The sequence below is a fragment of the Dreissena polymorpha genome, chromosome 3 (genome assembly GCF_020536995.1).
Source record: "Dreissena polymorpha isolate Duluth1 chromosome 3, UMN_Dpol_1.0, whole genome shotgun sequence".
Lineage (NCBI taxonomy): Eukaryota > Metazoa > Mollusca > Bivalvia > Myida > Dreissenidae > Dreissena > Dreissena polymorpha.
The window spans coordinates 5,373,453-5,389,406 of NC_068357.1; the positions used below are offsets into that span (position 1 = coordinate 5,373,453).

The following is a 15,954-nucleotide window of genomic DNA, read 5'->3' on the forward strand; positions in this document are numbered from 1 at the left end:
GGGACCTACATATGCAGCTGACGGAACACGACGATGGATGCAAAACAATCGACACTCATATCAAGTAGGTCGCGTCATATATACCCAGTGTAGCTCCATACCAACCCAAGCATTCGCACAGTCTGGTCAGAAGATAACCTGTCCGCTAACGAGATCACGAAGCCTTAACCCATTTATGCCTAGTAGACTCTCCCATCCTTCTTAATTGGATCAATTTATTTCCAAAATTAGAGATGTCTAGTACCGGGTATATTTATTTCTATTTTTAGAATAGTTTTTACAGAAATTCCTTTAAGCAAACAGCGCAGACCCTGATGAGGCGCTGCATCATGCGGCGTCTCATCAGGGTCTACGCAGTTTGCCAATGCCTTTTTTTCTAGACGCTAGGCATAATGGGTTAACTGACTTTTTAACGGACAGTGTAGCACGATACCACAAAGAACTTATGCACGATGTGCGCATGACGCGGCAAAATCTATATCACCATTCGTGCTCAGGTGAGATGACCGTCGTGAAAGAAAGCCCTAGATAAAACGGAGATTCGAAATGTGTACACTGAAGCAAACATCATTGCCGTAGGTAGAAATATTATAAACATATTCAAGTCTTGATGATGATCATTTGTGTCGTTGTTAAACGCCAATTATGTCTGACGGAGATATCAACTTCATATCGTTACGTTTATTTCAATGATGCGAAAGAATTCGATACAAATAAGTAATTGATCCGCAAATATGAACTCTTATTAAACGCAGATAGTAAGTATTTTGATGCATGTTTTATGATAAATTCGTAAATGTGCGTGTATGCCAGTGATGCGAAAGAACCCGGTGAAATAATTTATTGATCCGTAAATATAAACTCTGATTAAATGCAGATAACAAGTGTTTTGATACATGGTTTCAGCTTTGTTTCATGGTTTCAGCTTTGAAATTAAAATCTAGTTAAACCCGTGAAACACCCACGTATTTCGCCTAACAAATAAGTATGCTGACATGGTTAGTTTTGAGTGTTTCTCCACAGCTATAGTTAATACAGTTTATTGATATTATTTATAATAATATAATATAATGTGTTTTAATGCCTGTTAGATTGGCAACTAATAGCAATAATTAATATAACTATAATCGTTTTAATGCACACGTCGTTAAAATACTCCCAAATAACAGGTGGAAACGGATGGGGCGCCGTTTTACTACTTTTAAGATATTTTTTACATCAACAAATTAAAATGAAACTATTTTTTTTCCTTTTTAAAGGAAATAGTATTTTTGTTCTACATTGAGCATATAGATGCTTTACAAACACATGCAAACCGTGTTATTCAGGTAATTTGATGTTAACATGGTTAGTAGTTTCTGTTCATACTTCAGCAGTGTTGAAGCAAAATCTACTAACGTTAACACGTTAACATTTGTTACATTGTTTAAGTGCGGGTAATAAGTAATCATAATATAAGTGCACTGTTAATGTTTTTCATATAAAGAAGTTCAATATTATTTTATTATTCACTTTAATAAAATCATCTAACAAAAATATTGATACATAGGTAAAACGACATACTAGTAATTGTTTTTATAAATATTATGAACGACCCGTTATTTATAATACTTCAGTACTAAATATACTACTCATCAGTAGGACTAACGCTCGCTTGCAACATCTTTATATCTTTACATTAACACGCGAAGATAGCGACAATCAAACAGTGTGATTACAATGTTATATCGAAAAGTAGCGTGGTTTGATGTTCCATTTATAAGACGCAGTGAGATTTTTAAAGACCCGCGTCATGTGTACATGGAACTTATTCAAACCGCTGCCAACGTAGCTCCAATCCAGCCTGCGCATCTGCGCAGTCTTGTCGGGATATGTTTAACTGCGCATCTGGGAAATTTGTTGTCTGCTAAATTGTCGTCTGCTGAAGTTCTAAAATTAGCATTTTCTTCGATTTTTTTTTCAAAGAATACTATCAGAATAGCAAACAGTTTGGATCCTGATGAGACGCCACGTTCTCTGGCGTCTCATCTGGATCCAAACTGTTTGCAAAGGCCTTTAAAATTCGGTTCCTGCACTGAAAGGGTTAACTAAAGAGGATATTCAGGAGATACTACGAAACTTTTGGTGCTTTTTTTTATAGCGGAACGCGTAGTCCCTGATCAAACTGTGCAAGTTTAGAAATAGATAACTAATATGTTAAAAATAGTTTAAAAAAAGAGTAACCAGTTATACCATTTTGATTTCTGTTTAGTATTGATGCAGATGAGAGAAGACCCAGTTTTGTTAATCAGTGTTTGTTGTACAATACACTATTAGCACGTTTAGAGCAATTCTAGGCCTCTGGTACTATCAATTGACCTTTCGACAGCCGATTGATTGACAGGCTTATTAACCAATCAGATTACAGCATAGATTAGGCCCGTTACTATCCGCCATTTTGTCCGTCAAACTCGCCGTTGTCCGACACATAAGCTTATACGTAATTCTGTGTTTTAAACAAAGAAAATGGTTGAAAGGTGCTGTTATGGCACTTGTTATTCAGACACAAGGTATCCAGAACGGTTAAAAGATGGAAGTACGTTTTTTCCGTTCCCTCAACCGGGTACTAATCTTGAAAAATTCAAACGTTGGATTCGTCTTTGTGGTCGTCCACACGAACAGCTTAATCTCAACATATTAAGCGATCGCCCGAAAGCAAAACACAGTCGTTATAATAAGATACTACGCGAAAATAGAAAATGTAAGTTTTGCAACGGACACTTTATAAAAAAGAGTATAACTTTGTACTTGTTTATCCTCTATATAGACAAATTAGAAAGGAACATTTAAAACCATTTTTCAAAGGTGGCCAACGTTAAATAAATTTGACATTCTAATGCAGTCGGCAAATAAATAAGACATTATAAACTTTGCTAGATTTTTTTAATGCTAATGAAATCGTAATAATAAAGACAATCAGTTATTATTTTTAATAATATCACATAGAATAAAACATTTTTTATTTCTTTCGGTTTAAGTGTTCCAAATTTAATGTAAGTTAAGAAACTATTTTCAAATGCGCAAGTTATTATCAATAGGGGCCAATAAGTGTCATTTTACACCATATGTGGGCTTTCTACTAATCCGTTATCAAAACAGATGCCGCAAACTGTGAATGACCCTTTGAAAACCCGGTCTGATTAGCGAGTTTTTTTGTACATGAAAATTCTTTCAACTTTTTATATTTTAAACATTGCAGAAGATAGTTTTCGAGGAAATAATAATATATAATAATATATTGTGTATGTTACTTTTTTGACGACTTTGACTTTGTTATACGATTATAACAATGCGCATGAGTCATTTTTACCAAACGCATTGTAGATATGTGTTATATCGGATTTCAATAAAAACGTTCTTCGTCTTCTATTATAATAAATTTACTTACCTGTGCCACATTTGCGATGTTGCCATCGGTTGCAAAAATTAACGGCTTTTAATTAAAAAACTGAAACATCTATTACTCAAGGAAAAATATTGTGACTAACGAACAATTCATACTGTATGCGATAATTGGCGATAATTTTGCCGACTTTGATGATAAATTTAACGGCTTTTAAGTAGACTAATAAATTTTTTTTGACTAATAGATATGATAATTATATTCAGCACCACTATTCAATGATAATAAAAACTATTGTATGGCCTTTCTGGTATACCATGAGGCCTTTTTGTTTCACTTATGCGGCCGATTCGCGTAGCCATTTTTATGACGGACTTCGGCGGAGTGACCCCCCTTGAAATCGGTGGGCGTGGCTTCACTCTCGCTGTCGAAAGGTCAATTGTAGCAGACAAACACTTGTTTTGAAAAAAAGTCTAATATTTTCTTTTTATTTGCTTAATTTATGAATGGTTGAATTTTGGAATGGTAAAATACACCAATTTTATCAAATTTCCAAAAATCCAATACAAAATGATATTGTATACCGTTTTTATTGTTGATTTACATGCTATAGATTTTTATTGCATATATGTAAACATACGTGTGCGCGCATACTTGTGTCGGGTTAAACACCGTATAAAATAATGTATTTACGTGACTGATCGAAAAAGGTGGTTATTGAAAAACGGTAGTGGGGAATACATGCATGTTATATCATATTCATGGTCAATGAAAGTGAAATTTCATGTAAAAAAATGCTCTATAACTTCAGTCTCTAAATACAAATAAAAAGTCTCCAGAATGCAGGATTTTACGCTTCATTTTTTTTTGATTTTCTAGGGGGAGGACCTCCAAACCCCCCGATTGCAGGAGGGGGAACCCTCTCCCGCACCTGCCCCCTTTGCCACTTCGTTGCTCAATAACAATCGTTGATGGGAAAATTTGCATTTTAGTCCCCAAAAACTTGGCTTCGGGCCTGTAACCGGAATGAAAAAGAACTGTATGCATATTTAATGTTAATAGTAAACGGCAGCAACGAATAATGATGCGTTTAATTATGTTCAATTAGGTTTTTAAAGTATAGCATAAGCACCCATAAACGCTAAAGCGAATAAATTGATTGTTTAATCTCTTCAAGTAAATAATCCCTCCCTCCCTTCCTCTCTCTCTCTTTGATCTCTATCATTTTTTCTCTCTCCCCCCCCGTCCTCTCTCTCTCCTTTTCTTTCTCCGTTTGCCTATACATTATTTTACTTGTCCAAGGTTAAAGATTGCTTTCCGTTTCGTTTAAAAAGAGTTGAAATTCTAAACGCATAGTGTTTTAAGATTATAACGTAGTTATTTAAGAAATTTATTGTTATCAAAGTAATGCCAACGGAAACCGCACAAACGCTCATCATATCAATAAGGCCGCTTTTTATGCCATATATATCCAGCGTAGCTCCAGACCAACCTACGTATGTCTCAGGAAATAGTCTGTCCGCTAATCAGGTCACACAACTATAAGTGATTTTTTAACGGACAGTGTAGATTCTGACCAGAATGCGCGAATGCACGTTTTTCGCATGACAATTCTAAAACTTTATATAAATTAGTGCTAATTAAAGCGTAATTTTTTTTTGAAAAGTAGAACAGTCGTGAATAAACGTCGTGCATGATAAAGCCATAGATTAAACGGAGAATCGAAATGTTGACCCTGAATCAATCCCCCTTGCCGAAGGTTGAACGATTATAATCATATTCAAGTCCTCTGATCATAATGATTTATGATTGTTTTTGGAGCTGTAGGCAAGTTGTGCGTTTATGTAAATGATGCGAACGATTCTTGTGAAAATAAGTAAGTGATCCGTACATATCAACTATGATGAATCGCAGATAGTAAGCGTTTTACGTACGGTTTCATGGTCAATTCGTCATTTTGAGTTTGTGGCTATGATGCGAAAGGAACCGTGTACATAATTTAATGATCCGTTAATATCAGCTCGGATAAAACCTAGATAGTACGTGCTTTTAAGCATGGTTTCATGTTTTAAATTAAGAGTCTAGTAATGCGTTAGTGTCACCACGTATAATGCCGTACAAATAAATATGTCGGGTTGGTTAGTTTTTAGCGTTTTGAGTGTTTCTCAACCACACTAAATCATATTTATCCTACTGTTACATTACTTATACATGATTTGATCATGATTTTAAACCCCTGTTAGTATCGCATTACAATATTATATATGTAATCCCAAACAAACTGTAGTGGTTCTACCGCATACGTCGTTTAAAATAAAAATGTAGTCGTAATAAGTGGTAGCAACGGATTGGGCGCTAGTGTACTATTTATAAGACATGTTTTATATAAAATGTCAAATTACCGTGATATCAATAAAACAAATTACCAAATAAATAACGGGAAAAAGGTATTCCATCCTTTTAAGAAATAGTATTTTCTACATTGAGCACACACAACACACTAAAAGTCAAAACCAACAACCGACAAACATGCAAATCTGCAAACACTGGGTCGATGTATAGTTTTGAAAAAGTAACAACATTTCACACATATTTTAAGCGTACATATCAGTGCCTAGGTGTTCAACACATTGAAAAAATAACGATAATATTTGTATGATCGTTGTATTGTTCAAGTCCGGTTAATAAATACTCATAATTAAAATACACTTTGAATGTTTTTCATATAAAGAACTTCTTTATTATTTAATTTTATAAATTGAATCGTTCCAATGACAACTACTATATATGTTTACTGAAGTAAATAAGAAAAGCTGCCGGTATTTTCGTCTTCGGTGTCGCCGTCTGGTAAACGGTTTATATTAACTATACATTTATTTTTAAGATATGGTGACTGACCAAGGTCCACAACTAAAACCTTCAATTTAATAGATAACACATTTTTTTTTCTACTTTTGACTAACATTTATGAAACTCTGGATGTACAAATTGTGTCTTGTTCTGAGAAAACTGGGCATGTGCATAAAGTGTCATCCCAGATTAGCCTGTGCAGTCCGCACAGGCTAATCAGGGACGACACTTTCCGCCTAAACTTGATTTTCGGTAAGGAGGGACATCATTGAAACTAAAAATACCATAAAGCGGAAAGTGTCGTCCCTGATTAGCCTGTGCGGACTGCACAGGCTAATCTGGGACAACACTTTACGCACATGCATTAAGTCCAGATTTCTCAGAACGCGGCTCAAGTCTGCATGGATAACCAGTGTCCGGTGCAGTTGGGTCAAGGCCGCTGTTGTTTAATGGAGTTTCTTTACAATAACTTCACTTAGGAGGGAAAGATTTTGATGAAAATCGATGAAATTGTTTGTGTAGATAGCCTACATGCAGATTAGGCGTTGGATTCGGATTAGTAGAATCAATATCACTTGTATTGATAATAAAACAAACGAACCTATTTCAAAGACGTTTGTTTAAATGGCGTTATTGTGTATATATGTTGTGTGAAGGTTGCGTATATACAGACCTAGCTGAATACTGATTTGAGACCAGTCGGGCCAAGGTTATTGTTACCAAAAACACATATAAAGGTTTGAACTTTATTAGTATATGTGATGTAAAATTCTGTCTGAGTTTCGTTCGCTGTCATTCATGATAAAGAGAATAGTTTAACACTTCAAAAGAACACATCCATGCATACACACATCAACTTGCACGGATACATTTGTGATGCAAATAAGAAGGAAAACATTAAAAAGTCATGCATACAGACCATTAACGGTGGTGTAAATTGATCAAATACAGCAATTCAAGCGTAAACATAGGTACGTGGCATTTCAACTGTTGTCTGTGTAACATCTTAATGTTTATTCAAAACGATATTTCTTCCACCCGCGGTATAGATCTAAAAAATGATAGTCACGCACGGCACACAAAAAATCAGTATATAAGTTGACGGTTTCACTATTCGGTACGTAGACAGCTTTGGAAGGCGGTCGTAAACAAAGGCTCATTGGACGGGTAAGTCTTTGTAAATGGCACGTTCATTAAGAAGTTAAGCTTTGCGTTTAAAGGGATCTTTTCACGCTTTGGTAAATTGACAAAATTGAAAAAAGTTGTTTCAGATTCGTAAGTTTTCGTTTTAGTATTGATATTTGTGAGGAAACAGTAATACTGAACATTAACCATGCTCTAATATAGCCATTATATGCATCTTTTGACGATTTTAAAACCTAAAAATTATAAAGCGTTGCAACGCGAAACGATTGAATAATTTGGAGAGTTCTGTTTTTGTCGTTAAATTTTGTGAAACTACGAAGATTGCTTATATAAAGTATAAAATACGTCACGAATGTGTACTCGGCGGAATAGCTCAGTAGGCTAAAGCGTTTTTACTTCAGGACTCTAGCAGGACTCTAGGGGTCACTGGTTCGAAACCTACTCCGGACAATGTTCTTTTCCTTTTTTTAATTTTTTTCTTGATTTTTTACTGGAGCTTTTACGATCCTATATTTACATTTATCAATATAAAGCATTTAATGAATAAGTTAAAAAATGCCAAAATCTGTGAAAAGGCCCCTTTAAGTTATGCATCTATATGTACTTTAAGCAGCATAACATGACTTCCAAATGACCAACAGCTCTTTCATATGTGAATGAGATTGACACGAAATACCTACCCATCTATAATAAAGTTTATATGTGTACTTCAATATTATAGTTTTATAGCATTTTATGTGGTGCAATATAAGTGTTTTCTTAATCATTTTACTGTAGAATTATAAAAATGTTGAACACAAAACCTGCCGACCAACTGAATCAATTTACCGATTTTAAAGAAGATGGGTTGTGGGGTGGCTGATTTACGAGATAATAGAATAGAATCAGCCTTTTCAGTAATATTTTTATTAATTAAATGTATTTTATGACGTGTCGACTTTATTCTGATATGAAATTTTCTTTGACCATTCTTTTACTGTCTTTTCAGATTACGAAGGTTAAAGGACTATTAACTCATTACAATATATTAATTATTTACATTGAATAAAATCAGGCATTATACAAACTGCGAACATAATTATCGTCTTTTTAATAGCATATACAAGATATAATAACAATATTTTGCAATAAGCTGTGTTTTCTGCTAAAATCACATGTCCAACTTTACAAATTATGCAGTTATATCACTATTTGTGGCCAATAATGATAGCAAACATACAATTGTACCAGTTGTCATTTACATAAATTGATGTTATTAATAGGAATCGTTAATATTATTTATAATAAGAAATATCTTTTTTATAACCATATAGTACTATCACATGTTTGTTATATTTTATACACAATAACTACTAATTGTCGTTTTTCTTTCCGCCAAACTATCGCAACGTTATTGCATGGCATTACCTGTTTTTATTTTTCCTGATGAAAATATGAGCCGAAACTTTGGAAAATAAAAATTCGTCTTAAGCAAGTGCTTTTATGTATTTTTCTGAAGTACATGTGTCGCATTCTGAGAAAACTGGGCATAATGTATGTGCGTAAAGTGTCGTCCCAGATTAGCCTGTGCAGTCCGACACTTTACGCACATGCATTATGCCCAGTTTTCTCAGAACGCGACTCATTTACAAATTGAATCAAGCATTCGTATATACTACTTACAAGCAATCATTCAATGTTCATTAATACGAATACTTTATGTGATTTTAAACGCTGTCTATCAAACAATTTCGAAATAGTTAATATACTATCAAACAATACAAAGATACCCGTATGCAAATGTTTCGAGTCGATTTGAAATACGTTAAAGAGCTTTGTTCTGAATCAGTTTTCAGAAGACAGACAACATGGCCTCTATCAGTTTCAAGATAATAGCACTCACAGCTCTTGTTGCAATGGTGCATGGCTTTCACTCTGAAAAGAATCACCCTATGCCTGGAGGAAAATTCCCCATCGGTTCAGACGATCTCTCGGTCGAAAAGGTAGCGCAGTTCGCTGCCAATGATATTGGGTCCGAGTATACATTGGACAGCGTCGAGGATGCCCAAAAAGCGGTGCGTAGTTTGAATATTTTATAACTGTCAAGTATGCCTATTGAGTATGCAAGTATCGCGTTAGTGTTGATTGTGCTATATTTTAATTTTGTCGAACTTGTACTTGCCAGAAATCTGAACGATATTCATGAGTAAAAGTCAGTTTTAAATTAATGGTGTCGAGCTAAACCATGTGTTTATCTTTTATCGCGTTCATGTTGTTGAGATTTATTTAAATTTCGTCTAACGTGAACATGCCAGAAATCAGAACGAATACATCAATAAAACCATACATTCAATTGTATATTCTTTATTACATTTTAGAAAACAGTTACTATTTCCATGTAAAATAATTTCGAGTACATGTATGTTTTAAAGCGATACAAACAATACGTGTAGATCAATTTAGGGAGATATGTCTCTATTGGATGAAATACTGTTTATTTTATGCCTAAAAATAGCAATATCTTGTACGAGTACACTACCTATTTGGTCGGCTTCGTTGTTTAATGGCAACAACAACATTTTATATTCTAATGGTAATTTAGTATTTAAAAGTATCGCTTGTTTTTACAGATTGTGGAAGGATCGATTTATTACCTGAAAATCAAAATTTCCAAACCACAAGACGGCATCACAATTGTAAGTTTCAGTTTCACATTAATAGACACCAGTAATCACATTCATAGACACCAGTATTCACATTAACAGTATTCGTTGTGCATGAGATGCACATCATATTTAAATGTGTCATGTTCTGTGAAAGCTGGTCATAATGCATGTGCCTAAAGTGTCGTCCCAGGTTAGCTTGTGCAGTCCGCACAGGCTTATCAGGGACGACACTTTCCGCCTAAACTTGATTTTCGGTAAGGAGGGACTTCCTTGCGGACTGCACAGGCTAATCTGGGACGACACTTAACGCACATGAATTAAGCCCAGTTTTATCAGAACATGACAAAAACAATCACACTGAGGTAAAACCTCAATCTGACTTTAAGCCAAATGAAATAACGTTATTTCTTTTGTCGATAGAGAACATTTCAAATACATTATATTAATACAATACAAAAACATGTGAGCTTTTTGAGATACAAATACCTTTTTTACATGGGGCTAGTTCATTCGGCCCTGCATTTTATTGCCTGATAAACGAGTTCACTAATTACAAGGCACACATTTGCAATTTATTGAAAAGTTGTCTTTTGTCATTGTTTTTCCTTTGGCAAATCGAGTTCGATGCCCGTTTGTTTATTTAGGTTTATATAAGCATAGAAGTGTTATTATTGGTATTTTTTATTATTTACCAAAATGCTGTTTATCAGAATGCATTCCTGGTTATCAATGTTTGCTTACTTGAGACATTCTGGTACTAGCCTTGTGTATTTATGGTATCTGTTTGATTTATAGTATACAAGTATATTTATTGTATTTCCAATTGCTTTATTAGAAGAGGAGGACCTGCGATGTCAAGGTATACGAACCACTCAATACTGAAAATCTGGAGCTGATTTCCTTCGAATGCTCTGGAGCTGATTTCCTTCGAATGCAATTAGATCATCCTTTCTTTTAGCTACAATGGCATGAAGATGGACTATTGAATGTATCTAAAACATAATAAAGCGACTATATAAAAGTCACCATGCATACAATAACGCCAATATTAAAAGAGAACAACTTTCTAATAAACATTTTCCTGTATGTAATGCATGTTTCTTTTTGCTTAATAATGACACTTGACCAACACTATTTTTGACACTCACCTTTGTTCTTGAACCATTTTCATACGGTGTTCATATGTGTATCATCGCATTATAGATCTGCTCTATTTAATATTTGAGTACCAATAAATTGCACACACAATGTGATATTTGTTTTATATTTATAAACCGTAAGGGTCACAGTGTACGCTTGTGCTACCTGTGTGCTACTTAGTACTACTTAGAACGCCAGTAGAGTAATACAGACATGTGCGTGCCTGTTGTCTTATTAACGCTCGATTGGTAATTGACGGCTCGGGTACTACTTAAATGTACCCTGGGTACTCTTAAGTATACTTAAATGAACCCGGGTTCGGAAAATATACTAAAACGTACCCGATCAATTTAGACTGTAGCCGAGTATTATTCCCGCCCAAAATCCGATGTCGTAAAACGCCGTACGGAATACGAAACAAAATTCTCTTTGATTTTTTTTCCTCAACATACTTTTTGAGCCGGAGTTTCAATAATATAGAGGCTATTTTACAGAATATTGAAATAAATATGAACATAATTAATAAAACAAACACAACCGACAACGGCCAATTTAGCGTCAGAATTTTGGGTGCGCATTAGTATATTTACCGTACCCGGGATACATTTAAGTATACTTAAGCGTACCCGGGATACATTTAAGTAGTACCCGAGCTGACAATGACCAATCGATCCTTATTTATACAGATAAATCAACATTTGAAGTTTCTTTTAACATAATTTTTTTTAAGTTTTTTTTTCTTATACCATTCTTAGTGTCGGTTTGCGCGGTGTTTGTGCATTTGTAACCAAATAAATAAAACCAATCAAGGGAGTTATTAATTTGTCGTTGTGTTTGTCATGAGACTTTGTCCTGTGTCGTATTGAAAAGTAAATTTTAATAAATACAGGACTTTGGAGTGATGAACTGGAGTTTCGTTTTCTTTACATTTGGTGTTTGTAATGGGAGCATAAACACTTTTGAATCATAGCAATTGTTGAGAGTATTGAATCAGCCCAGTTTTAATGATTTTCAGTGGGAACGTGTTATTCACTATTTCTTTAATATAAACAAATTGAAACTCCACCTGCCTCAGAAGGATATAACTTTTATAAGCGGCACGAAATCTTTTATCGATATCAAGGGGCCAATTGCAAAAAACAACACAGGAAATTACAAAAATGAACAAAGATCAAACAAATATATGAATTAAAACGACAAACGAACAGTATTAACATAGTTGAATGCAAGATAAAATGGATATCCAATTAAATTAAACATCAGTAGTTCAAATAATATGTGTTTTGTACATGATGTGATGTTGTATTTGAAATATGTATTGAAAGCCGGAATAACATATAGAAGAATAACAAGAGAAGCATTTCCTAGAATCGCTTCTTATTTCAAACCATTTCATATATTTTAACAGTTCTTCGATTTCACGTCAAATCAGATACGCGTATGCAATTACGCATAACAACATTATGATCATGTGACTTGGTTGTCAATACAATTCAGCCTCGCTCTGTGAAAAAGAGGTTTAATGTTTGTCCGTCAGCGTCGTCCCAGATTCGCCTGTGCGGACGACACTTTCCGCTTGTATATTTTTCGTTTAAAGAAAGTCTCTTCTTAGCAAAAATCTAATGTAGGCGGAAAGAGTCGTCCCTGATTAGCCTGTGTGGACTGAACATGCTAATCTGTGACGAAACTTTACGCCCATGCATTAAAATCCATTTTTACAGAGCACGGCTCTATTTTACAATGTAATCACACTGTAGAAGTGTGAAGATTGGATAAACGCGATTAAACGGTAAAAGTATACAGTCGTGGCGGAGTATAAGGACAGTTGCGGTGTGCATCCTAATAGCATGATATTATTGAGTCGCGTTCTGAGAAAACGGAGCATAATAAATGTGCGTAAAGTGTCGTTCCAGATTAGCATGTGCAGTCCGCACAGGCTAATCAGGGACGACACTTTCCGCTTTTATGTCATATTTCGTTTAAATGAAGTCTCTTCTTAGCAAATTTTAGGCGGAAGGTGTCGTCCCTGATTAGCCTGTGCGGACTGCACAGGCTAATCTGGGACGACTCTTTTCGCACATGCAGTATGCCTAGTTTTCTCAGAACACGACTCATTTTACGGGTTTTGCGGATAAACTGTTTTGATAAATACAATTTATTAAATAAATTTTCTTTTCTTTCTATGAACCTTTATAATAGAATATATGTATGAGTGTACAAGTGAAACTATATTAAAAGAGATGCACTAATTAATATACATGCTTGACGTGTATATGCCGCAGATGATATAAATCTATTTACTTCTTTATGTCCTACAAATTTATTTTCGCTCATGTAACTAAGGTAATTTAAAGACTATTTTAAGCAGTTTATTGTTAGAATAGATGTAAATGTCAACTGTTCCTAAAATTGAAGACATCTGGACCATCACAAAGCCAGCACGATACAATTTATCTACCCACAGGACTGCCACGCCAAAAACAAAACAACAGCCGACAAGATCAAAAACAATCCGAAATTAATATTCCGAGATCACCACTTTTAATTGATAAATGCATAAACGCGTTTTGGGTTCAAAGCAGTTTATTGGAAACAAATATGCATGGTTGTATATTCATGTCGTTGATTTTGACGAAGGGGAACACACTAAAAGAAGAATACCGAACAATCGATAAACATCGGACGTAATGGGTCTTAAAAAGTATTATCATTTAAATACCACTATAGCTTACATTATATTATATACATTTTGATAGGTTTAAGACATACACGAAATTAAATTCCAGTTTAATTAGCATGAGAAACGTTTGATCATCTGTTATAGGCACTTAATTGACGGTAAATAACCAATCGTCCAACAAATTAGGTGGGATTTAAAAATGGCAGGAAAAATAAGCACGAGTTTATAAAAAAATTGGTTTACCGACTAGGAATTTTTATATTTAAATGTGGTTGCATGCAGCTTGAGGACTTTTTCGAAGACAACGTGGCCCACAATAACAGTTAAAATGGGAAATCGAATTTCCGTATGTTTGTATTACAAACACGACGAGTACATCATGAAATAACAAGTCATTATAGCATATTATATGGTCGTTAGATAATGATTTGTCTCGGTCAGCTAAATATAAGTCTATATTATAAACATGACATTTCTCTGACATTATCTATTTCGACCGTTTGCAACCAGTCAGGACGGCTCATAAACGGTCAAAGATTAGTGTGGTTTTGCAAGCAATAACTTTGAATTGGCATTACATTTGCATAGGCATTATCATGAGTATCACATTTAGTTCAACTCGATGACAATGTTGTCAACATGATAACATTTCTAAATTATTCATCATTTTACCATTCATCATTTTAGTAAACCAACAACATTACATGACTATAGCGCCTAATGGTAACCACAAGAGCGAGAGGTCAAATGTTCAAATGACAATGAACTTGTATTGATATAGCCGTATTATATAAGTAAATTAAATCATCCAATGGGAAAGATGGCCTACCCTTTTACACTAACTATTCGTTTAATAACAGTAGAAATTGCTGAACACTCAGCTGAACAGCAGCGTTATAAGATAATAACGCAAGTAATTAAGACATTTGCAGTTATCAGGGGACTTAAATGTGTTTATTTCAACACAGCGTTGAACTCGAGTTATATAGACCGGCACTTTATTACATAATTTACATACAGCATATTGCTGTTAACGAATCGTTGGTAATAAGTTATATTGATGATAAGCAAATCGTTATTTTAAAACGTGTAAGAATGCTCTTGGTTTTGCGGGTTACGATTTTAAATGAGAATGATTATAGTTGCATGTTGTGGCAATTATGTGAAATATAAAAGTCAGTAAAACTGTGTGAGTACAGAAATAAACAAGAAACACCGAGCATAGTTCCACTTTCTTAGTTTATGAGTATTACAGTTATTAATAACTGTATTGAACCAGTAGGTTTGGGCTGGAATGGGTCTGTTTTAAATATGCATTTTGTATCGTTTTAGTGTTCTATTTTTTAAATAGGTTTACACGTATATTCACGGAAAGAATGATATACATTGCTAACAACACACCGTTTGCAAAATATGTACGGAAAATCGAAGATGTTAATTTTATAATCAATACGTTTTAAAAATCTGTTTAACACTGCATATAAGTTGTATGTGAACGATTTGAGCTTTCATGTGCTTTATAAAGTCATGTGTTTATACAAATTCTTTCATACATATGTTGTATCACGAAATGAAAGGGATTTTAAACCAAGATGACACAAATATTATAAAATATTTAATTTACCACCGCAAAGACAACTCTACTGTAAAGAACATGCCAACACTGTAATATTATCACAACGAACATGCTCGATTCCATTTGATGACGTTTAATCAATCAGCGTTACTTGACGCTTGAATACGTACATAGTTTACATGAGCTTCTCAAATACCTCGACTTAGAAAGCAGACTGGCTAAAACTCTATCGAATAGAGGTATGCATATAAATGTTAACATCGTCTATATAAATATTCGACATCTCCCCTAAAAAAAAATAATTTCTATGTTTATAGGTAGGCTTCACAGTCCTAAATATAACAGAGAAACTTTGAAACATGCAGTTGAAGTCTTTGTAAACATACATACATGAATATATATATTACTTAAACAAAATGATCACTGAACTTCTTGTTGATGGAATGTCCCAACTGTTTAGACTTCTGGAATGTTTCTTGGTGGAATGTTCCGAATGTTTATATTGTATCATCATCATGTAATGCTTAATTAAATT

General features: G+C 34.2%; 1 protein-coding gene across 4 annotated transcripts; it reads left to right on the plus strand.

The window, feature by feature from the left end:
* LOC127873287 (uncharacterized) lies at positions 1 to 11,243 on the plus strand. Of its 4 annotated transcripts, XR_008046099.1 has the most exons (5): positions 6,356 to 6,399; positions 6,712 to 6,969; positions 9,207 to 9,432; positions 9,988 to 10,053; positions 10,859 to 11,243. XR_008046099.1 is itself a non-coding variant. In XM_052417068.1 (4 exons), exons 1-4 carry the CDS (start codon positions 12 to 14, stop codon positions 10,979 to 10,981), a joined length of 468 nt encoding a protein of 155 aa, XP_052273028.1. In that variant the 5' UTR covers positions 1 to 11; the 3' UTR covers positions 10,982 to 11,243. The 4 variants fall into 4 exon arrangements, 3 of the variants coding, with proteins under 3 accessions (XP_052273028.1, XP_052273030.1, XP_052273031.1); XM_052417068.1 differs by lacking the exons at positions 6,356 to 6,399; positions 6,712 to 6,969 and adding an exon at positions 1 to 64; XM_052417070.1 differs by lacking the exon at positions 6,356 to 6,399 and having other exon boundaries at positions 6,585 to 6,969.
* The last annotated feature ends 4,711 nt before the right edge of the window (positions 11,244 to 15,954 follow it).